The sequence below is a fragment of the Helianthus annuus genome, chromosome 14 (assembly GCF_002127325.2).
Source record: "Helianthus annuus cultivar XRQ/B chromosome 14, HanXRQr2.0-SUNRISE, whole genome shotgun sequence".
In the NCBI taxonomy this organism is placed as follows: domain Eukaryota; kingdom Viridiplantae; phylum Streptophyta; class Magnoliopsida; order Asterales; family Asteraceae; genus Helianthus; species Helianthus annuus.
Window position 1 is genome coordinate 34,376,688 of NC_035446.2, and position 22,591 is coordinate 34,399,278.

The 22,591-nt window shown below is 38.3% G+C and overlaps 1 protein-coding gene and 1 long non-coding RNA gene across 9 annotated transcripts; one reads left to right on the plus strand and one right to left on the minus strand.

Moving 5' to 3' along the window:
- Nucleotides 1-940: 940 nt before the first annotated feature.
- LOC118486359 lies at nucleotides 941-2,608 on the minus strand. Of its 2 annotated transcripts, none has more exons than XR_004878631.1 (3): nucleotides 2,484-2,608; nucleotides 1,181-1,557; nucleotides 941-1,031 (listed from the first exon to the last, which is right to left on the minus strand). It is a non-coding gene; the product is annotated as an uncharacterized LOC118486359 (long non-coding RNA). The 2 variants fall into 2 exon arrangements; XR_004878630.1 differs by having other exon boundaries at nucleotides 1,181-1,548; nucleotides 2,484-2,607.
- Nucleotides 2,609-5,865: 3,257 nt separating this feature from the next.
- Nucleotides 5,866-22,591, plus strand: LOC110905497 (folylpolyglutamate synthase-like). Of its 7 annotated transcripts, XR_004878633.1 has the most exons (8): nucleotides 5,866-6,971; nucleotides 7,070-7,150; nucleotides 7,594-7,648; nucleotides 7,968-8,074; nucleotides 8,279-8,346; nucleotides 21,018-21,938; nucleotides 22,029-22,170; nucleotides 22,390-22,591. XR_004878633.1 is itself a non-coding variant. In XM_035982745.1 (5 exons), the coding sequence occupies exons 2-5, from the start codon at nucleotides 7,094-7,096 to the stop codon at nucleotides 8,297-8,299; spliced, it is 240 nt and encodes a 79-aa protein (XP_035838638.1). In that variant the 5' UTR covers nucleotides 5,908-6,971; nucleotides 7,070-7,093; the 3' UTR covers nucleotides 8,300-8,599. The 7 variants fall into 7 exon arrangements, 1 of the variants encoding a protein (XP_035838638.1); XR_004878634.1 differs by lacking the exons at nucleotides 21,018-21,938; nucleotides 22,029-22,170; nucleotides 22,390-22,591 and having other exon boundaries at nucleotides 5,896-6,474; nucleotides 6,870-6,971; nucleotides 8,279-8,599; XR_004878632.1 differs by lacking the exons at nucleotides 21,018-21,938; nucleotides 22,029-22,170; nucleotides 22,390-22,591 and having other exon boundaries at nucleotides 5,898-6,474; nucleotides 6,873-6,971; nucleotides 8,279-8,599.

A 22,591-nucleotide genomic window follows, 5' to 3' on the forward strand; every position in this document is an offset into this window, starting at 1 on the left:
TCAAAAAACTTAAGATCTACACTATACGAAGAATGATAAATCGAGTCAGAGAAACCATACAGTTTCATTCATCAAACATATCTTAAGTTAGTGTTCCACGATCACTATATCAAAATTAAATAAATAGAATAAATGAGCAAAACTCAATGATTCAAGAAGAAAACAAACAATAATAGATATAAAGAAGTAAATCATTCAACTAACCACAAACCGATTCGTTAAGAGTCTGATGAACTCACTATTGACAAATTATTAGGAATTCTTGGTTCCTTTGAGACATAAAAACATCATATTTTTCACGGCATGCAACAATTATGCGTTGTTCTAATCTTTTCAGAGGAAACGCTCAAATGCAGACAGTTCTGTGGTAATAACAAATGCAAAGTGGTATTAATCTTCTATGGATAAATCTATATGATGTTATGTCAAATTTATAATAAAGATAATAAATTTATACCCAAATCATTTACACAAACATCTTGTGATATTCCATTCTTTGATATCTTCTCAAGCAAGGCAAAAGGGTCAACGATACCTGATACATCTAACCAGAACTGCTGATAAGTAACATTTCAACATATTGTCGTAAGTAGATGTGGCAATTTACATCCATTTAAGAATCAATAAGTTAAATTTGGCCGTGTTCTATCTCGAAATGATCAAATGAAAAACATAGAACATGTCAAACGGGTTAAAGGTTACACTAAATCATTTTACTCAGACTCTCTCGTTATTAGAAAAATATGGTTTTTGTAATCAAAATTAGCCATTTATTGTTTATCACTTTATATAAGTTAAAAAGAAGTGAAAAGAAGATTTTAAATGTTAACCTCACTTGGTCTATTATGACCCGTTTTAGTCTGAACCTGTTTTTGACTCGTTACCCAACTCGCATGACCTACCCATTTGGTGGCCTCTAGTCATAAGAGACAAATTACCTTGTAAACTTCAAGTGTGGAGCATGCCTCTAGAGGTTTAATTAGAACCATTGGCAAGTCGAAAGATATAGGCGAGGGTATTTGTTGAACAATCTGACATCAGAAATGTGAACAAATCAAATTAATAGCAATGCATTTACTTGAAAATAGTACAATATTATAAAAAAATAGCAAATTACTCATCGGATAATATAAACAATTAAGTTCATACTCTAAGTCACTTTGTTTGTGGCAAAACATACCTCACCGTTACCAGTGCGATAGGCGCATACCTAACCTCTATTGGTTCATCACATTGATCATTTTCATGAAAGACATATGTGGTCCATTGTATTGACATTCTACCAACTTGTTGTGCAGATTCCATGACCTACACACAATTAGATTTCATGGCATTATTATGATATTCAATTTTTCTACATGCAAAAAAAACTGGTTTTAGGATCGAAATTGAAAAAAAAAACCAAAACTGTTTGTTAACCGATTATTAAAAAAACCGATTCGGGCACAACCCCACCCGACGGTTATAGACCGGTTCTTCTTCGCCAAACATCTTGTGATATTCCATTCTTTGATATCTTCTCCAGCAACGCTAAAGGGTCAACAGTACCTGATACATCTAACTGGAACTTCTGATAAGTAACATTTCAAAATCATTGTCGTAAGTAGAGGTGGCAATTTACATTCAATTAAGAATCAATAGGTTAAATTTGGTCGTGTTCTATCTCGAAAGGGTCAAATGAAAAACATAGAACATGTCAAATGGGTTAAAGGTTACACTAAATCATTTTATTCAGACTCGTTTTTAGAAAAATATGGTTTTTGTAATCAAAATTAGCCGTTTATTGTTTATAACTATATATAAGTTAAAAAGAAGCGGAAAAAAAAGGATTTTAAATGTTAACCTCACTTGGTCTATTATGACCCGTTTCAATCCAAACCTGTTTTTGACCCGTTACCCAACTCACATGACCTACCCATTTGGTGGCCTCTAGTCATAAGAGACAAATTACCTTGTAAACTTCCAGTGTGGAGCATGCCTTTGGAGGCTTAATTAGAACCATTGGCAAATCTAAAGATATAGGCAAGGGTATTTGTTGAACAATCTCACATCAGAAATGTGAACAAATCAAATTAAAAGCAATGCATTTACTTGAAAACAGTACAATATTATAAAAAAAATAGCAAATTAATAACCGGGTAATATAAACAGTTAAGTGCATACTCTTAGTCAGTTTGTTTGTGGCAAAACATACCTCGTCGTTACCGGTTTAAAAACCGAACCGAACTGGTTAGTACCAGGTCGAATTCTTTTCGTATCAAATCGGTTTAAAAAACCGAACTGGTTATAAAAAATGTTTTTTGTGCCATAAAAAACTAAAACAAGTTAAAAAAACATACCATTTTAAAAAAAAAAACTGATTTGTACACCTCCGAATAAGTAGCTATGCCACATTATAGTCAAATACTCAAAGTTATTTTGCTTTAACAATAGAGATAGATTAAACTGAATTAAAAATTAGAAAACTAATGAATTAATCATACCTTGTCTTTCCTAATGGGCTTGCATCATTCAAGAGCACCTGTGCTTCACAATATATGTTGAAGTAAGGGTTCAGTTAGGATTTCCGGTGCAGGACAGAAGTAGCCTAAATGCTTTCTAGCATGACATAGAGAAACAACAATATCTTTGAAAGAAACGTCACATTTACAGTAAAAATTCATATTTCAAAAGTATGCAAAACATACCGAAAAAATCCCTAAACCCAAATATTTAAATTAAAACAGGTTAAAAAATCACAAAAAAAAATATTTTTTTTTCTGAAATCTGCAATCCGATCCCCAACAATGGAACTACTTAGGCCCGGCAATTGGGCCAACATAACAAAGCCATCTTGCCCACGCATGTAGGCTATCAAGAACTTTTCATGGGATGGTTGCGGTGGCCTATTTGATAATTAAACGTGTTTAAATTTCGCTTGTTTTCCCATAAATGACACTTCACCCTAGTGTTCCATAACTGTCTAGGCCAGTTCAGTTTGCTCCACATCAGTTTCTAAAAAAAGGCATCTTTCTAAATACAGAACTAATAAGAAAAATTCTAAATAACTTAAGATGTGAAACAAATTTAAACTCTAGTAATGCATGAAGGAGTTAAGGATAATTAACACTTTATTTATATATAACTATTTTTAAAGAATAGATAAAAAAGCATTTGTGGGTCAATCTAACCCGGTACTAAAAAAACCATTTTAACCTGAACTCGATTTGACCGACGACCCTTTAGCCAACCCACCCAACCTTGGGCAAATAAGTCATTTGCCATTTTGACCCGTTCTCAACCAAGATTAATAAAAAACATAAACTTAGTTTCTTAACGACTCTAACTAACATATTTCTGTAGTTACTCGGTGTCTTAGTGGCTCTGACTAAAATAAACTTATATGTATCATAATGTGAATTTTATTAATTTCTTAAATTTGGGAAGTTCACTCTAATTTCTTAAACAAAAGAAAATGTTAAAGTCTTTAAAACTTATTGAAGTGAACTCCCATCATTGACTCATAATAAGTAAACCACCAAATGTTCAAACCGCAAAGGTTGTACCAGCAGAAGTAAGTAACACAAGAGTTCTTCATTGTCAGCTCTTTCAAGAACACGAACATCACGTGCATGAACCTGTTGTAAAAGCTTCAGATTCTGAAATATTAAAAGCAAATTTCCCAACTTTAGGTGCATTCTCAGCCCGTATGGGGCGCTTGTTCAGCATTTCACATAGTCCATACTCAACAGACGCCTACCACACGTCAATGATGTCAAAGTAATAGTTAATCACATAAGCTTAAGTCATGCCATGGAACATTGAAGAGAGTCATTACAACTTTCTCAATGTATACTACCATAAACAAAATAATTGCAACAAACAAAAAAGACTTTAGAACAATCAAGATAACCTGGCTCGAAGCAGACTATTTGCGTTCTGCCTTGGCTGGAAACGATTCAAACTCCTTGAATCCATCAGAATTTCCCTTTCCTACAGATAATCCAGAATCCTACAAAAATATCCAATCGTTATTGTCTCCTGAAACCACACAAATTGAACAAAAAAAAATTGGTAAGTGCTTAAATCAACAAAAATCAAAACCCTAACCCTAGTTTTTGCAATCAAATAAGAAGCAAGAGAGATGAACTCAAGGGACTAATCCAACCCGCTCCTGAGGAATCCGTATTTATGCTTGAATCAACAAAAAAAATACAATTTGTATTTTCTTCAACAAAAAAATAGTGTGTCTGATGAACAATTTTACATCAGAAACCCTAAAATTAGTGTGCCTGATAAACATACCTGTTGAAATCAACTGTAAACGGCACGATCAAAGAGTTTGAAACACCGACTGAAAGAAACGGCCGGCGATTGTAAGTCTGAAACACCGATTGAAAGAAACCAGGACTCAAATCGGATGAATAACATACAACTTTTAGATAGAATGAAGAAAAAGGAAGCGTCAATGAATTGGCGTTTGAATGGTATTCATAATTTTGGAGAACAATTTCAACTGATTGAGAATTAATTAGGTTTCCATATTGAACAATAGGCGGTTTCACAATTGGCGAAGGAATGAGAAAAAGGATTTGCCGCTCAATTCATAATTATCTGGCCAAAGAGCATTGCCACATCAAAGTCAAAAAGTCAACATTATTTTGCTTTAGTATAAGAGATAGATTATTTATTACTTTCTTTTACATTTCAAAGAAATAAAGTACACTCGGTTTTACAATATTCAAAACCTATGTTTATAATTATTTATCACTTTCTTTTTTTATTTCTTTAAACAAAATTACTTTCTTTTTTATTCTTTACAGTAAGTGGAGTGATGACACAACTAAACTACATTAATCAACCGTAAGTTTTACAATATTTCAAAACTTAAAGGTGAGGGGTTACCATCACATTCTCTTTCGATAGACTCGAAGATCTTCATAATTAGACGTGGTAGAAAATCTTCTTTCAAAATATAGGAATGTGAATTCTTGCCTTCATTCAATAGTAAAGGTTACAATATATACATCATTGCAATACGCTAAATATGGAAACGATATCAAAGATATGCTATACAAAATATATACAATATATGCGCTAATACACCCCCGCAGTCGAATCGGGAGGCTTCCGGACGTTGAGATTGGAGCGAAAATCGTCAAACAGGACACGAGGAAGCGCTTTAGTAAATATGTCAACAATCTGGTAACGCGATGGTACATGCAAAACGCGAACACACCCCCGTTGGACCTGCTCTCTAACAAAATGTATATCCAACTCAATATGTTTCGTCCGCTGATGTTGGAAGGGGTTACCAGACAAGTAAATAGCACTAACATTGTCGCAATATACCAAAGTGGCACGAGACAATGGTCGATGAAGCTCAAGCAGCAGATTTCGGAGCCAACAAATTTCCGTAACAACATTAGCTACACCCCTGTATTCCGCTTCAGCACTGGATCTAGAAACTGTGGCTTGCTTCTTAGAAGACCATGAAAGGAGGTTGTCACCCAAATAAACGCAATATCCAGAAGTGGAGCGACGAGTGTCAGGACATCCAGCCCAATCAGCATCGGTATACGCAAGAAGAGATAAATTAGGAGCAGGACTTAGAAGAAGCCCGTACTCTGAGGTGCCCTGTAAATAACGAATGATACGTTTAAGTGCATGCCAGTGATCTTCAGTAGGTGAGTGCATGTGCATGCAAATCTGCTGAACAGCGTAGGAGATGTCCGGTCTGGTGAAAGTAAGATACTGGAGAGCACCAGTGATGTGCGTGAATCTCTATATCTAATAAAAGAACAAGGTTCTGCCACTTGGCACCCCCACATTCAACCTATACACATGTCAAGCCCTCCTTCACTTTACTAACGTGTTCAACAAAGAAGGAGTCCACGTTTTCAAGTTTTGAGAACCCGGTTTTTGGTTTATCTTTTGAAGAAACCCTAAAAGTCAAACTGCTATGACATATCACGTGTTCACAGAGCTCTCTATCTCTCTTCCCTGCAGATCAAAGAAAACGTCAAAAACCCTACACACTCTTCCACCCTTCTTTCCCTTTCCTATCCTCTTCTTCTTCTCTGTATCATCTATTCTCCATCTTTTCTTTTCCATTTCGAGCTAGGGTTCAAAAAACCCAAAAACAACCCTTCTGTATCTCAGTTTCTCCCTGAAATACATACCCTATCTTTGCTTAAAACTGCAATTGTTAAAGTTTTTGTTTCAAAATTCAAATGGATTTTAAACACCCGCCTCTAAATTCCCCCTTCATTCAAATGCTAAAAACCCTAATCAGATTTCAATATACTGACAACGTTCTTTTTCTTTCATGGTTCTCTTTCTCGCTCTCTAATGGCTTCTGGTTGTCAGTGTTGTTGGTGTCTTGGGTTAGCGAATCGCAAAGTTGGCTAGGGTTCAGGCCGAATTCCGCTCACGCAGGTAAGTCCGGTGCCAAAGTTTTCATGTTTGGATGCATCAGTTTCGTTTTTATCAGTGGTATGTATTCATCACCTGTTTGAGATTATTCAAGGTTTTTGTTCAGTAATTTTGTCTAATTTGTCGATTTGGGGGAAAAGTTTGATTCAATTTGTTTCAGTGACATTGTTGACCAATTAAAGTAATGGGGTTGTTTCTTTATCCTCAAAAAGTTTGAGATTATTCAAGGTTTTTGTTCAGTAATTTTGTCTAATTCAATTTGTTTCTTTATCCCCAAAAAGTAATGGGGTTGTTTCTCTATCCTCAAAAAGTTTGTTAATTGGGTCAAAATTGATGGTTTGGGTGTGGGTTTGACTTTTTGGGAGTCAAACATCATGGGTGTGTTTGAAAGGTTGAATCTTGGAGTTTTTTTCCCAAATTGTTGACCAATTAAAATATGGATTTTTTTTATTTAGTAGGTATGGAGTTTGGTTTTTCATGTGGAACTTGATAAAGGTCCACTGGACCAATTCACACATGAGATGGAGCCATGTAATTGATTTTGAGTTCAGATTTGGGTATGGAATTGAGTAATTGATTAAATGATTTTGAGTTCAGATTTAGATTGTTTTTACTGCTATTTTTCTTAAATTATTAATATTTATGGATGTTTTAGGGGAATCTGCCTGTTCATAACAGCATGGATGAACTAGCAGCTGCAGCATTATGTTACGATTATGATGAGGGCCCTAAACTGGTAATCTTTCTTTAATCGCTTACTGTTATTTGCTCTTTCTAACTAAAGGATTTTGGGCCAAATGTGTTAAGTAAAAGAAAAGTTGTAAAGGAAACGGGTGTATAGTCTCCTAAGGTGTATAAGTGCATTATTTCATTAGTAAAGTAAAATAAAAAATATAATCTGTTGTTTGCACTGTGTAAAGTAAAAAAAATATATATAATTTGTAAAGGAAACGGGTCTATAGTTGCCTAAGGTGTATTATTACATTATTAAAGAATTAGATTGTTATATTACGTAATTTAAATTTTGTAAACACATTTAGTACATATTTATAATTTATATATGATTTCTTTTCTTTCTTTTTCTATAATTTATGTTTTTGTTTTGAGATTTTTTGTGGTTATTATTGACTGTTGTAAAAAAAAAAAGTTTTATTTATGTATTTCTTAGTTGATTTGCAGAAAGCTAAGGAGAAGGTGCAAACGAAATGCTTTACTTTTCCTTATCCCGGAAGAGGTGAAGTTTCTTCACTAACATTCGTACCTTTTACATTATTGGGTTACTACAGTTTGACTCTAGATCTTGAAAGTCAGGGCGAGAGGCCAGGCTTCACGTATGCGAGGCGTTATTCTATACACCAAATTTTAGCTATTGTGGCCTTCATATTTAGTGTATGACATCTGATGAATTTCTTTATGTAGGTTTCCCCCTGTGATTTTCTACACACCCAATTAACATCTACTGTAGTTGAAGTCTTGAATTCGTGATTTTCACATTTTAATTTGAAGTAAATGAACTGAGATTAACTTGTGGATTGGTATCGTTTTGAATTCAGCTTATGATGAAGCCATGGATGCTTTGTCTTCTACCATCACCAAAAAGAGTCGTTCTCGTAAACCAGTCTCTGACCATAGATTTGAGCGGGTGTTTGACTATGTTAAGGTGATTGTTAACTATTTTTCTTTCATATTGCAGTTTATATTTATAAAAAAGATAGCTAAAGTTTGAATTTTAATATAAGATATGGTAATATTTCAAACTGAAATATGAACTTGTAGAATTAGTTTAATTCAATTTTGCTCCTCATATGATGGAATTGGATGATTGTTAAGAAGCCTTTGATAATGTATGGTTCCATTTATTTAGATTTTGGATTTGGAGAAGTAGATTTCGCAGATGAAGATCATCCATGTTGCAGGCGCTCAAACGGAAAGGTAATGTGTTAATATATATGTATGTATTACATTATTTTCGTCTTACCCATTCTCCCTAAGGGCCCATCATATGATGTGTATGATTATAGGGCTGAACAAAGTCATATTTGAGATTTCTATATAGTGTTTAATTTATGCATACAAGTTGCTCCAGACCTTTTAAATTTACATTATTCAAAGGAAGATTGTATGTATTACAATGACTATAGATCCATGTTTTATTGGGAATAAATAGTTATACATTTTAGTTATACATTAAAGGTTCCCTTTGCTTCTACCCGCCATGAGGTTCTCGGGTCGACCACCCGAAAGTGATGGCTGTAGCCAGAAATTCTAGATGGCTTAGAGAAACATTAAATGTTGTTTATCGGAAGACACCTTGATCCTTGATAAAAGTAAAAAAAAATATATATATATATATAATGTTTTATACTTCTATGCATTTTAACTGTAATTTTCACTTTGTCGATAAGTAATTTATGTAATATGTCACTTTATTTGTATTTATATTATTTATACATTTTGTGATAATGTAGATTAAATTTTCCGACCCGCGAAGTTCGCGGGTGATAACCTAGTTATATATATATTTTTAATTGAGTTTTTCTTCACACAAATTTAGCTTTAAAAATGGGTTTTCACCTAAAAACTAACTACACACACAAAATGGCAAGTGTACCCGTCGGGTGGTAATATAGCTAATCGGTAAGAACCGGATATCAATACGTGGATGCGGTGTCTCGATACTAAACTTTTGCTACTTTAAAGCCTTTTCAAATGTTTGGGTTGATTTTTTTTAACTTAGCATGCAAATAAATAAACTACTAAAAATTCTAACAAGAACAATATCTAAGAAAGGGTTGCCTAAACTATGTTTCCACTAACAAACATATGACAACAAGGTGGAAGATTTGTGACGATGCAAGTTCTAGATTTAACTAAGTCCCCAATCAAGGCTTCCTAGTCTATAATTCTTAGGAAAACTAAAAATGAATTAACATTCTAATCACCTAAAAATTATTCTTTTAAGCTCACTTGCTAAGTTGATGTTAATCTTTAATCATGAGTTATTTGTTTGTCAAAACTCCTAACTCTACAAATTAGGGAAAACTAATATGAGAAACACACTAATCACCCTAACTTGGTTTCAAGTAGTTGGCACTATCATCATGTTCTTGATATGAACCACAAGCATGGTTATGCTAGCTAACAACTTTGGCCTAAATCATCAACCTAACATGAACACAAACTATAGAATCCATATAAACATACTTTTGATCTTTCCAAATCTAGATGCAAGAATTCACACACAAGCTCAAATCATTGTTCATATCACATTACACTCACCATTCCTAGTTTCATGCTATGAATCATACTAACAAGTTAACAAGATTCAATAATCATAATCTCTACATGGGCTTTCCAACACAACATGTAAATACTTATGAGCAAACATTCAAGAACAAGAACTTTAAGCATGTGCAAGAACTCCAAGAACAAGATTAAATGTCAACATGAAGATTAACAAGCACAATCATCACATCTACTTCCATGTTATCACATATTCATTAGCTTCAACAAAGTTTAGACAACTCAAATGTTTAGCCCATAAGGCTCATGGCTACCAAATCAAATGCAAAGAAACATAAATTGTTCATAATGTAGTAAGCTAACCAAGTTAAAGACAAGATTAAAATGGTGTTTGAGTAGATCTTCAAGTGATTTAATCCTCTTCAAGGCTTCCTCTTGGCTCCAACAAGCTTCCAAGACCAGATTCTTGAGAGAAAAAGTCACCAAAATGCTCCAACTCCCTTGCAAATGAGCTAGAAACTCGTATTTAAACTGCTGGGCGTTTGGCACTACCATGCCACCTTTTGGCACGGTCGTGCTTGGCAAGTGTCAGAATCACTTTTCGTCTGTCAATCTTGTTTGCTACCATTTCTGGAAAAATCCCGCTCAAAAGTTCCCGAGGCCGCACGACCGTGCTCGGGCATGGTCTGGTCGTGCGAGCCGATAGTGCTCGATAACAATCACATCGTTCTCGGAAACAAGCTGATCAGGAGTTGATTTTGGCCTGGCACGGTCGTGCCAGTGGTTGGCACGGTCGTGCTCCCCTGAATTTTAATGATTTGGCTGATAGATGCTAGTGCTGGCTGAGAGTGCCGATGTCGGAAGGCTTGGCACGGTCGTGCCACTGTTTGGCACGGTAGTGCCATATCTGGCAGTTTGCTGGAATGCACCATTTTCGCTCCATTTTGCTCCAAAAGCCTCCGTTTCATCATCGGGCCGAAGCCCGGACCTGTATTTTCACAAACAACTCAAATGAGTACCAAAATCAATGAAAATACAAAGAGTTTCGCATAAACGGGGCGAATTTGACGTTTAAAAGATGTATAAATTCTTATACATCAACCAGCAAGACTCCGGTAAGTAGTGGAGTCGGCAAACGGAGAGGAAGAGGCACCGCTGAGCTTCGGATTGGTGTCGACAGGGGTTGCGACTGGCTTACAAGAATCCATGGCAGCACGATGGATGATGTCTCGAGTGTAAGCCTGCTGAGAAAGGAACATGTTATTGCCAGACCGTGTAACCGAGATGCCCAAAAATAAGTCAGATGACCAAGATCCTTCATAGCAAACTCGCCAGCGAGAGCAGACATAAGACGTCTTCGTAGATCGTCTGATGAGGTGGTCAAGATAATATCGTCGACATACAGAAGGAGATATGCAGTGTCTCGACCATGCCGGTAAATAAAGAGGGAGTGATCTGATTTACTCTGTGCGAACCCCTGCAACAAGACAAAGTCAGTAAAGCGTTGGTACCAGGCTCGAGGTGCCTGCTTGAGACCGTAGAGGGACTTGCGCAAACGGCAGACATAATCTGGAAAATCTCGACTGCGAAACCCCATGGGTTGATGCATATAGACCGTTTCCGCGAGGTTGCCATGCAGGAAGGCGTTCGTGACGTCTAGCTGATGAATTGGCCAAGCTTGAGAGAGAGCCAGAGAAAGAACCAACCGAATAGTAGCGGGTTTCACAACCGGGCTGGATGTTTCACCACAATCAATACCAACCTGTTGACTCCGACCGTCACAAACCAGTCGTGCCTTGTACCGTTCCAAACTCCCATCGGACCTGAATTTATGCTTAAAGAGCCACATGCTGCGGATGATATTCATGTCGGGTGTCCGAGGAACTAACTCCCAGGTCTCGTTCTTAATAAGTGCACTAAACTCGTCAGACATGGCATTAAACCACTCAGGTACAGACAAGGCACCTTGAGGATTTTTGGGTATAGGGACGATGGTAGAGATATGAAGGTTGAACGGATGTTTGGGTTTAACTATACCGTCCATTGCGCGTGTGCGCATGGTCTGGGTGGGAATAGTGGACGAGGGAGCGGACGGAGGTAGGTTGGTCGAGTTGGTGGAGTTGGGAGGTGGCTGGGCAGTGGTGCTGTGAGTTGATGGGGGGATAACAGTGGAGCGGGTGAGGGAAGGGGCTGGGTTTGGTTGCGGGTTAGCAGTAGTGGGCTGGGCCGGAGGTTGGGCGGTGAGAGAGGGAGGTTGGGCTGTATTGGAGGGGTTGGTTTAGGTCGGGAGCGAGGTAGCGGTCGGGCTAGTGGAGGGGTAGGAAACCCGATCCCAAAGAAGCGGATGAAGGCCATTAGACAGGAAGTCATAGGCCCGTGGAGCGGGTGGCATGGTGGAGGCAAAAGGAAAGATCGTCTCCTCAAAATGTACATGACGGGAGACATAGAAGGTGTTCATGGAAAGATCGAGGCAACGGTAGCCCCGATGGTTAGGTGGGTAGCCGAGGAAAACGCTAGGTTTCGAGCAGTTGGCGAGTTTATTGATAGTCGTGGATGGAAGTATAGGGTAACAAAGACAACCGAATACCCGAAGATGATCATAAGTTGGGGTCATGGTGGTAGAGCCGAGTGGTAGGGGTAAGAAAGTTATGGTGTTTGTTGGGGATGATGTTAAGTAAGTAGGTGGCCGTTTCAAGAGCGTGGTGCCAAAAATTAGGAGGAAGGGAGGCTTGGGCGAGGAGCGAACGTAGCATATTATTAATAGTTCGTATTTTACGTTCGGCCTTGCCGTTTTGGGAGGAGGTATAGGGACATGAAAACCTGAATTGCATGCCTTGTTGTTTGCAAAAAAATTGGAAGGAAGAATTGGAGTATTCCTTCCCATTGTCACATTGAAATTGTTTTATTTTCTTTTCAAATTGGGTGGTAATTAAGGCGTTAAATTGAGAAAAAATGGAGAAGACATGTGATTTATTCGTAATTGGATATGTCCACAAAAAATTAGTGAAATCATCCAAAAACAAAATATAATATCGATGGCCCCCGGTGCTAGGCACTGGCGAGGTCCATAGGTCACTGTGAATAATATCAAAAGGTAGACAAGTAGTATTGGGAGAATCATAAAAGGGAAACTTAGTGCTCTTGCCAAAAATACAAGGTTCACATAAAGTTTTATTATGTTTAGTAATAGTGGATGAAATAGGTAAAGATAACGAATGCAATAAAGAAGCGCCCGAGTGCCCGAGTCATTGATGCCAACGATCTTAAGAGGTAGCAGCAAAAGCAGTAGAAGTGTTGGAAGGGAGAGGAGCAGTCAGCGGATAGAGGTCGCCCGAGCTATTGCATCGTAGGAGGGGTGTGTCACGGCCCCCGACCCGGTTTTACCCGTTTCCGGAGCCGCGGGATAGAAATCCTGCGATATTTAAATTTTAGGCGACAGCGGAAGTCTTGTAAAACAGGATCTTTTAATAATTTAAACTGCTCGCTTTATAACTTTAGGGATAAACTCCCGAAATTTACAACAATGTGATTTCCCAGGGAAATCTTTATTTTTCAAAACATGTTTCTTTTATTTGTTTATCTTTAGTTTTCAAAACATGTTTCTTTTATTTGTTTACACTGAGCCACTTTTCTAAGCTGGGAGTGCTTCACGGCACTTCTCTTTCTTTGCTCACAACATATCACCTGAAACATGTTTGAAAAAGGTTTTGTCAGCGGGGAAATACTGAGTGAATCATTCATTTTACTAAAACGACCCATTAGTTATAATTCACAGTATTAAGAGCGATTACAATGTTTCTGATATCAAACCAACTACCCACGGTACTTTATCACTCGACCCACTGGCCCACCTGTCCAATGGTGTCTGTGATTATGGTCATATCACCCATTGGCTGCCCCAATGGTGAAGATTATCAAGTAATGTATACAAAACCCCACATACCGGCTGTAACTTGGTGATTACAAAGACTTAATCCCTGTAATTATAACTTTGAAAAATAACTTGGAGTTTTGTAAAACAATTAATAAAAAGAGAATGACTCACAAACTGTGAGAAAAGAGAATGACTCACATTGCAGATTTAACGAGCAAGATATAAGCCTACTGATTAGCCTTGATTAAGTCTATCTTAGAGAAATACTTAGCTCCTTGCAATTGATCAAAAAGATCATCAATCCTAGGTAGTGGGTATCGATTCTTGATTGTAACCTTATTCAATTCCCTATAATCGATACACATTCTCATCGACCCATCTTTCTTTTTCACAAACAACACTGGTGCACCCCAAGGGGATGAACTAGGTTGTATAAATCCTTTGCTTAGTAATTCATCTAACTGCTTCTTCAATTCTAGCATTTCAGTAGGTGCTAATCGATAAGGTGCCTTAGCTATTGGTGTAGTACCTGGAATTAGATGAATTCTAAACTCTACTTCCCTATCCGGTGGTAACCCAGGTAATTCTTCGGGAAAGACATCTGGGTATTCTGAAACTATAGGAATGTCCTGGAGTTCCTTACTTTTAGTGTCAATGATTACAGAAATCATATACACCATTTCTTGTTTCCTTGAATAACTAGCCAATTTCATTACTGAAATGAATTTTAATGGCTTCCGAGGTCTATCTCCTGTAATTAAGATTACTTCTCCTGTGGGGGTACGGATTTCTACGGAATTCTTATCACACAGGATTCAAGCATGATTGGTGACTAACCAATCCATTCCTAATACTACATCGAATCCGGCAAAATTCATAGGTAACAGGTTTGCAGAAAACTTATGGCCTAACAGTTCTATCTTTCCTTCTTGCAATACTTTGTCTATGTTGACAGAATTTCCATCTGCCGTTTCGACTGTAAAAATCTGCCTAAGGGTAGTTAAAGGTAGGTTAAGAGCTTGGCAGAATGAAGTATTAGTGAAACTTCGGTTTGCATCAGAGTCAAATAATACTTTTGCATAGACGTTATGTACTAAGAACGTACCCGCTATCACGTCTGGAATGAGTTCGGCTTCTTGAGTGGTCAGTTGGAATGCGCGAACATTCTTCTTAGTTGCCCCTTCAGTTTGCTTGCCTTTATTATCTGCGGCTTTAACCAATTTAGGGCATTCTGTTTTGTAGTGTCCGGTTTCTCTACAGTTATAGCAGACTATGGCTTTCTTTTTGCAGTTATCTTCACTATGTCCTACTGATTTGAAAAAATTGCAGGTTATATTGCATCTTCCAAAATGCTTTCTTTTGCAATTTCTGTAGAATGGGGGGTTGAGGATTGCCCTGTTCCTCTTCTTTTAAAGCGGTTATTATTACCCGTATGAAATCCCTGGGTAATCTTCTGAGCTAATTCCTTCTTTCGATCTTCTTCTCTTGTGCGCACCAGTTCATCGGTTAAGGTGTTGGCTAATTCTACAGCATCGTCAATAGTGCGTGGTCTTGCAACTTTAACGATGTTACGGATTTCTCCGATTAATCCCCAAATATAACGGGAAATGAGTACCGGTTCTGGTGAAGCCAGGTTAGGTACCACTCTCGCATATTCGAAGAATGTCGAAGTATATCCTCGACAATCTACGCCTATCATACGATGACTCAGGAACTTGTTTGCCATTTGTTCCTTTTCGTATTCGGGGCAGAATTTTCTTTCAACAAGACTCTTAAATTCTTCCCAATTCATTGCATAGGCCACCCTTCTTCCTTTTGCTTGTAGCACTGTGTTCCACCATTCTAGCGCCCCTTCTTTGAACAAGTTCGACGCATACATAACTTGATCTTCTTCCGCACATTTACTTATTGCAATTACTGCTTCGGTTTTCTCTAACCAACGCAGTACTGCAGTTGCTCCTTCGTTACCTGCAAATTCTGCGGGTTTGCAAGTAAGAAATTCCTTGTAAGTGCAACCAGGTGTTGCAGCTTTCATTTTCTTAGGGAGTGGAGCCTGTTGCGGATTGTTATCATGATTATCATGATTGCCGCCTCCATTTACACTATGGCTAAAATTATCTTCCTGAGTATGTTTACTAGGAATGATTTGTTGTGATTCAACAGGTTTCCTAGCAGCAGCCATGATTTCTGGAATAGCATTGGCTATCCCTTGAGTGATGATATTTTCAATATCTTGTCTAGTCATGTATTGGTTTTCCTGATTTTGCTCAGATTGATTCTCTTCATTAACTGGTTCATTACTAGCGTTTTCCATCTGCTAATTTATATTGATAGGAATTATTAGTATCTAATTATTGGTAATAAAATCAGCACAGATAAACACATAGATTATTACAACATACAAATATAACCAAAATTGTCGATGCCTCGACTTCTGTTTTGTTTTATATACTATATCTGCTTCAATACACACTTTTTATCTTACATTGTTTTATTGCTCATTTTACAGAGTTAGTTTTACTGTATTAGTTATAATACAAACAAACTTTTCCAACCCTCCCCACTATTCTTGGATCAACTGACAGTTCAGTAGTGACGTTCCCTTTCGTCATACTTCCAGGAAATCTGCTCCCCAATTTCCCTGATCCTATTCCCAGTGCCTATCAGTTCTTCACCAAACTGATGAAGCTCGGCCAGGTTTTCATAGCTCATTGGCGGATTGGGGACAGGTTCTGGATCAAACTGTGGGAGAAAACTATAGGGACTATTGACTATATTCTGGAATTGCCGGTCATTGGTCCACCATTCTTCCATTTGGCCTAATGGTCGTGTGTGAACTAGTGGGTCTAGAATCACAGGTTCTAGGTTTATTGGGAATTGGGCTGTGGCAGGGTAAGAGAAGAGATTATTGTTGACCGGTTCTATGACATCACAATTGGCCAGTAGACGGTCTATTTCGTCCTGGAATGTGATCTCCTCAGGCTGTTTAGAGCTTTCTCCGATCTCTATTCCCTTTTGCTTTAGGTCTATCCCTATTTCTGTCCCTACTGGTTTGGAACTTTCTCCGGTTTCTATTTCCTTTCCCTTGCTCACACTTACAGGATTTTCTATTTTTGGGAGTCTCCTAGTTGCAGGTTTCCTTCTGCGCACTTTTCTCCACCCTACATATCTTCTCCTCTTTTTAGGTTTTGCTTTTTCCAGCGGTGGAGCTTGGAATTCCAGAGGTTCCTCTATGTCGGCAATGTAACCAGTGAAGTTGTGGGAGACTTCAATTGGCACAGGATAGAGGTTGAGGTTCTGAAACGCCTCGGATAGCTCACTCATGCTGTGTAGCATATATGCAAAATGCACAAAAATGCTAAGTTAAAACTTTGGAACAAAGCTTAACAAATAAACATTTTTATTGCACACTAATTTGTACAACATAACAGCACACAGAACACACTCAGATTTATTTATTTATTTACTGGGAAGTACTTATTTCTAGATTTAAAGTTTAAAGATTTGCATTTTTTGCTACGGTAGCGAGCAGATATAGATTTGCCCATTTTTCATCTAGGTTATTTTCCCCTGGTGGATTATTGCTAATTTCCTGAATCTCCGGATTAAATCTCACTTTCTTGACTTTCTTTTTCTCTTGCCCCTTTCTAATAATCAAATTCCTTTTCTCTGGGGTAAGAGGATTTTCATAATTTGCCCTACGGACAAAGATTCCTTCTTCTATATCTGTGGGATATTTGGAAGAAGAAGTTCCCTTTTCTTTAGGTGTACTATCTAATTTGCGGTAGATAGCAGAAATCTTTTGTTTACCCATACTGTAATTTCAACAATTAATAAGTTATTGCACATATAGTCACAGAATGACAAATAAAATTTTCCTAATTATTTTTCAATAGGCTTAAATCAATTAGAACAGTGAGCTTAATCAGTAAGCTTAAAACAGTGGCTCTGATACCACCTTATTTCTATCATGGCCCCCGACCCGGTTTTACCCGTTTCCGGAGCCGCGGGACAGAAATCCTGCGGTATTTAAATTTTAGGCGACAGCAGAAGTCTTGTAAAACAGGATCTTTTAATAATTTAAACTGCTCGCTTTATAACTTTAGGGATAAACTCCCGAAATTTACAACAATGTGATTTCCCAGGGAAATCTTTATTTTTCAAAACATGTTTCTTTTATTTGTTTACACTGAGCCACTTTTCTAAGCTGGGAGTGCTTCACGGCACTTCTCTTTCTTTGCTCACAACATATCACCTGAAACATGTTTGAAAAGGGTTTGTCAGCGGGGAAATACTGAGTGAATCATTCATTTTACTAAAACGACCCATTAGTTATAATTCACAGTATTAAGAGCGATTACAATTTTTCTGATATCAAACCAACTACCCACGGTACTTTATCACTCGACCCACTGGCCCACCTGTCCAGTGGTGTCTGTGATTATGGTCATATCACCCATTGGCTGCCCCAATGGTGAAGATTATCAAGTAATGTATACAAAACCCCACATACCGGCTGTAACTTGGTGATTACAAAGGCTTAATCCCTGTAATTATAACTTTGAAAAATAACTTGGAGTTTTGTAAAACAATTAATAAAAAGAGAATGACTCACAAACTGTGAGAAAAGAGAATGACTCACATTGCAGATTTAACGAGCAAGATATAAGCCTACTGATTAGCCTTGATTAAACCTAATTTAACACGATGCACACACAAACGGGTTAGTAACTAATACACCAGTTACGTCAATTCACGAGATCAAACCCTCACATCGATTAACAAGTGCGATACTTAATAATTCAATCGGATTCACAACGAATAACAGAGCATAGTCCGAATTCGAACAGCACTCAAATATTTAAATCGAAATCACGACGAATAATCAAAGTACAAGCTCAATTTGAGCAGCACTCGGACAATCGTTGGATAGTTATAATCAATCGGACGTTGAATCGTAATAGCGATCGAGTTATTACCCTGATTGCGGCAGCACTTCGTGATCGTGTGTGTGTTGTGGACTGTTTTGAGTATAACTCGACGTACACAGAAGCTTTGTGCGTCGTTTTAACAACAGATTTCAAGTGCCAAGGTCGGCTATTTATACTGATTTTTGGGACTCGCTTACGGACCGTATGCCATTTCCCTTACGGTCCGTAAGCTAAGCAGTCTAATTATAGGCTGCCTAGGCTCGGGACTAGCTTGGCTGAATCAATGAATTTGACCAATCAGATTGTAGCAACGTTTTATTTAGATAAACGTCCAACTAGGGTTTGCCCCCCTTGGGTTTTAGGGGCCCTGATCCTGATTCCGATTGTTCTGAAAATTTTAGGGTTAATGCAGAATTACTTGGGTGTCTCGATTAGGGTTTCCTTAATAGATAATTATTATCCTAATTATGGATTTTAGTGAGAGTTGTTACAGGGTGCCTTAGTCTTGAGGTCCTTCACAGTAAAACCGAAAGGGTCAAATTCAATAGAAAGTAAGTTGTCGGTGGTAAGTTTTCGGACAGAAATAAGGTTTTTAATAAGATGTGGGGCAATCATGACATTGTTTAATTTCAGTGGGGGGTAAGGAGGTGGTAGGGTGATGTTGCCTTGTCCGATAATAGGAATGGTCATGCCATTACCGACAGTAATAAACTTGTTAGTGCAAGTATTAAAAATAGACGGAGAGATGTTACCTTGGGGGGTGGTCATGTGACCCGTTGCACCCGTATCCATGATGTCTTGCGGGTCAGGTTGATTGAGAGAGAGAGTGTAGAGGGCCTGTTGAATATCCGTAGGAGTGAATGCAGCAGCCGTGTGAGCTTGATTCGGATGTGGCCCTAAGATGCCGGCAGTGGGGTTATGTGGCCGCGGGTTGGTCGGGTAGGGGCAAGGCGGTGTGCCATAGGGAGGATCGGTGTTATTGATGAGAGAACCCCATTGCTGAGCCGTCCAAGAGTTGGGAAAAACTATGTAAGGATGTTGGGACTGACCCCCGTAACCACGACTGCCGCCCCTAGAGCCGGAACGACCACGGCCACGGGAACGGCCCCGGCCGCGGCTGCGAGAGGTAGTGTAGGAGTAGGTAGAAGGCTGGTCAGCCGATGCGGAAGGGCTGGCCGCGGCTGCGAGAGCGGTGGAGGAGGCGGAGGCGGCGCGTGTGGCCTGAGCTTTCTTTTTAGTTTCTTCCATGGTAAGACGGGAGCGACATTCACTGAATTCGGGTAAGGGATCCCGGTGTTGTAGGACCGTGGAGATGCTGTCATAGGCGTCGGTCAGGCCACTTAAAAGCTGGGTGACCAGACGTTGGTTGTCAATCGGTGCCCCGACATTCTTTAGTTGGTCTGCCAGATGCTTAACCTGTTGACAGTAGGCGGACATGGAGGGGAAAGCATCAAGATGAATGTTGGAGAACTGCTGTTGGAGTTGAACCTGACGAGCACTTTTATTATCACTGAAGTGATCAGCAACCGCGGTCCAAGCTTCGCATGCGGTTTAGCCTGGGGTGAGAATTATGCGGAGGAGATCAGTAGAGATGGTGCCATAAATCCACTGTAGGACAATGGAGTCAAGGCGTTTCCAGAGGGCCTCCGACTCGGCCAGGGCAGCGGCTTCAGCTGAGCCGGCGGCGGGAGCAGGGGCGGCAGCGGGTGTCTTGGGTTTGAGGTGGTCAAGGACCTGGTAGACGCTGCAGTGGACCTCAAAGAGGGCGGTCTAGGTGGTGTAGTCAGAAGTTTCGGCCTCAAGGGTGATGGGAATCATGTTTTTGATGTTGTTGACCGTCATGGCCGGGTGAATCTTGGTTTCCATAGGAGCAGATTGAGAGAGGCAGCAAGGAAGGGGGAGGGTGCGACGGCAACGGGAAGAAGAAGAGGGGGGAGGGCGACAGCGATTTAGGGTTTTGGTCACTGGACTCGTGATACCATATAGGAATGTGAATTCTTGCCTTCATTCAATAGTAAAGGTTACAATGTATACATCATTGCAATACGCTAAATATGGAAACGATATCAAAGATATGCTATACAAAATATATACAATATATGCGCTAATACAAAAAGAGACAAAGACCAAAAATGACAGAGATATTATTATATGTAGTCATTATTCAATATTTATTAAAATATAAACTAGTTTATATAATTATTCTTTAACCACTTTACTTAACAATTTAATCCATTAACTTTCATTTAACAATTTAGCCATTAGCCCAATAAACAGTTGTAACTCAAGGCCAATTAACCCGACCCATTTAAATTTGAAGTTAAATAAAATAACCCAACCCAACCGCCCCTTCCAATTCTTTCTCCCGCTCTCTTCTTCTGATCGTAATTTTAAACATATTTGTAATGACGTTTGACGTGTTTTGATGGTTATATAAATTTTTAGTTTGATGTTCTTTTGGTTTATATGGCCCGACCCGAGCCCACCCGATATGAACCGAATTTTTTTTATATACCTAGGGGCCTAAAATTTTTAAAAATATATCGCACCCCCAGGGAAAAATTCCTGGGTCCGCCACTGAGCACGTGTTGACGATTCTGTGAATCCGCCGGTTATGCGAGGACAAATTCTTGACGAAGACATTGTTATTTCCGAGGAAACCATACGCAACGCGTTACAGTTCAATGACAGTCCAAACGATCCTGTTACATTACCGGGTCGATTATTGAAAGGTTGATTGATGCGGATGAAGTATTCTAATGATCCGATAGAATCGATGCCCAACAAAGCAAATTTCCCGAAACAGTTGAAGTATCTGTTACATGTTATCATCCGCTGCTTGGGGCCACGTAAATCAGGCTATGATGTGGCGCGTGACACGTTGATTTCAGCACTGGTAGCTTTGGTTCTGAACAAACCGTTCAACTTTTCGGGAATGTTATTTCTGCATCTATCAGAGAATCTTGGGAAGAAGGTGAAGCGTAAAGAAAAATTACAACGGTCAATGCACCTATAACTAGCTCTGCTCCTAATGTTTCACCGTTTCAACTTCCAAACATTGAAGATATTGGAAACATGTCTATGCAAATGCAACTGCTCTATCTAACACATTTAGTCTATCAACAAGCCGAACAAATCAAAGAACTAAGCACGAGATGCGGCAAAGTCACAACAAATTGAAGTTTATGATAATGATAGAAAATCATTCAAAGCGTTTATTAGAAAATCTGAAGAACAGAACAAGCGTTTATCATCAAAGTCACAAGATACAGAGAAAGACAAGCAGATTGCAGCTCTTGAATCTAGCGTGGATTCACAACAAGGTGCTATCGAAACACTACAAGTGTTAGTAGCTTCGTTATTATCCAAATCACGTGCTCAAGGGGAGAATGACAATAATGGTGACAAAGATAAAGAAAATGATGATGGAAATGAAATCTTTTGTGTGGAAGCTCGTGAAGGACACTGTAGTGATCGTAAGTTCTTTCAAGTTTTAACTATTCTTGGTTATTATTATTATTATTATCATTAGTTATTATTTCATATGCAAACCCATATATTTTCAGCTTATCTATCTTGATATAACATCGTTAAGACGTTCAAGCAATAAACTTTTGGAGTGATGAAAAAATGTGAAAATTTTGAAATTTGCGAAATTAAGAATTTATCTGGGAGTAAAGAGTGGCTCAAGAAGAATCAGAGTTGGAGGTTCGTTTTTATTTTCATACTTTATTAATATAATGTGAAATTATTATAAAGATTTGCATGTGAAGTATGGAGATTATTATAAAGATTTGCATGAATTTCACTTGTAAATCTTTAACATCTTTTTTTGTTGAATTCACATGTGAATTACTGAATGTTCTAAATGTTATTTACATTTGTTTTATATCTAAATATTAATGTTACATATTGTGTTTGAAACAGGTTAATATGATGTTTTGTGGTTGATGTTCTTGATGAACACAGTAAACCTGTGAAATAACAAAGCATAAGAGACTGTTGAAGATGTAAAGAAACTGAAGAGAATTTTAATGAAGCAGCCATGAAAGAAGATGCCATTAATGTAAATGATGTTATTGGTCAACATATATGAAAGTTATTGCAATCAATATAAATATGATGATTC

Bases quoted from the DNA above. Each gene is read 5' to 3' on its own strand.
- LOC110905497 (XM_035982745.1), top strand. From the start codon at position 7,094: ATGGATGAACTAGCAGCTGCAGCATTATGTTACGATTATGATGAGGGC. The intron at 7,649-7,967 runs GTGAAGTTTCTT...TTTTGAATTCAG, and splicing joins TTTTCCTTATCCCGGAAGAG to CTTATGATGAAGCCATGGAT. The intron at 8,075-8,278 runs GTGATTGTTAAC...CCATTTATTTAG, and splicing joins GGGTGTTTGACTATGTTAAG to ATTTTGGATTTGGAGAAGTA.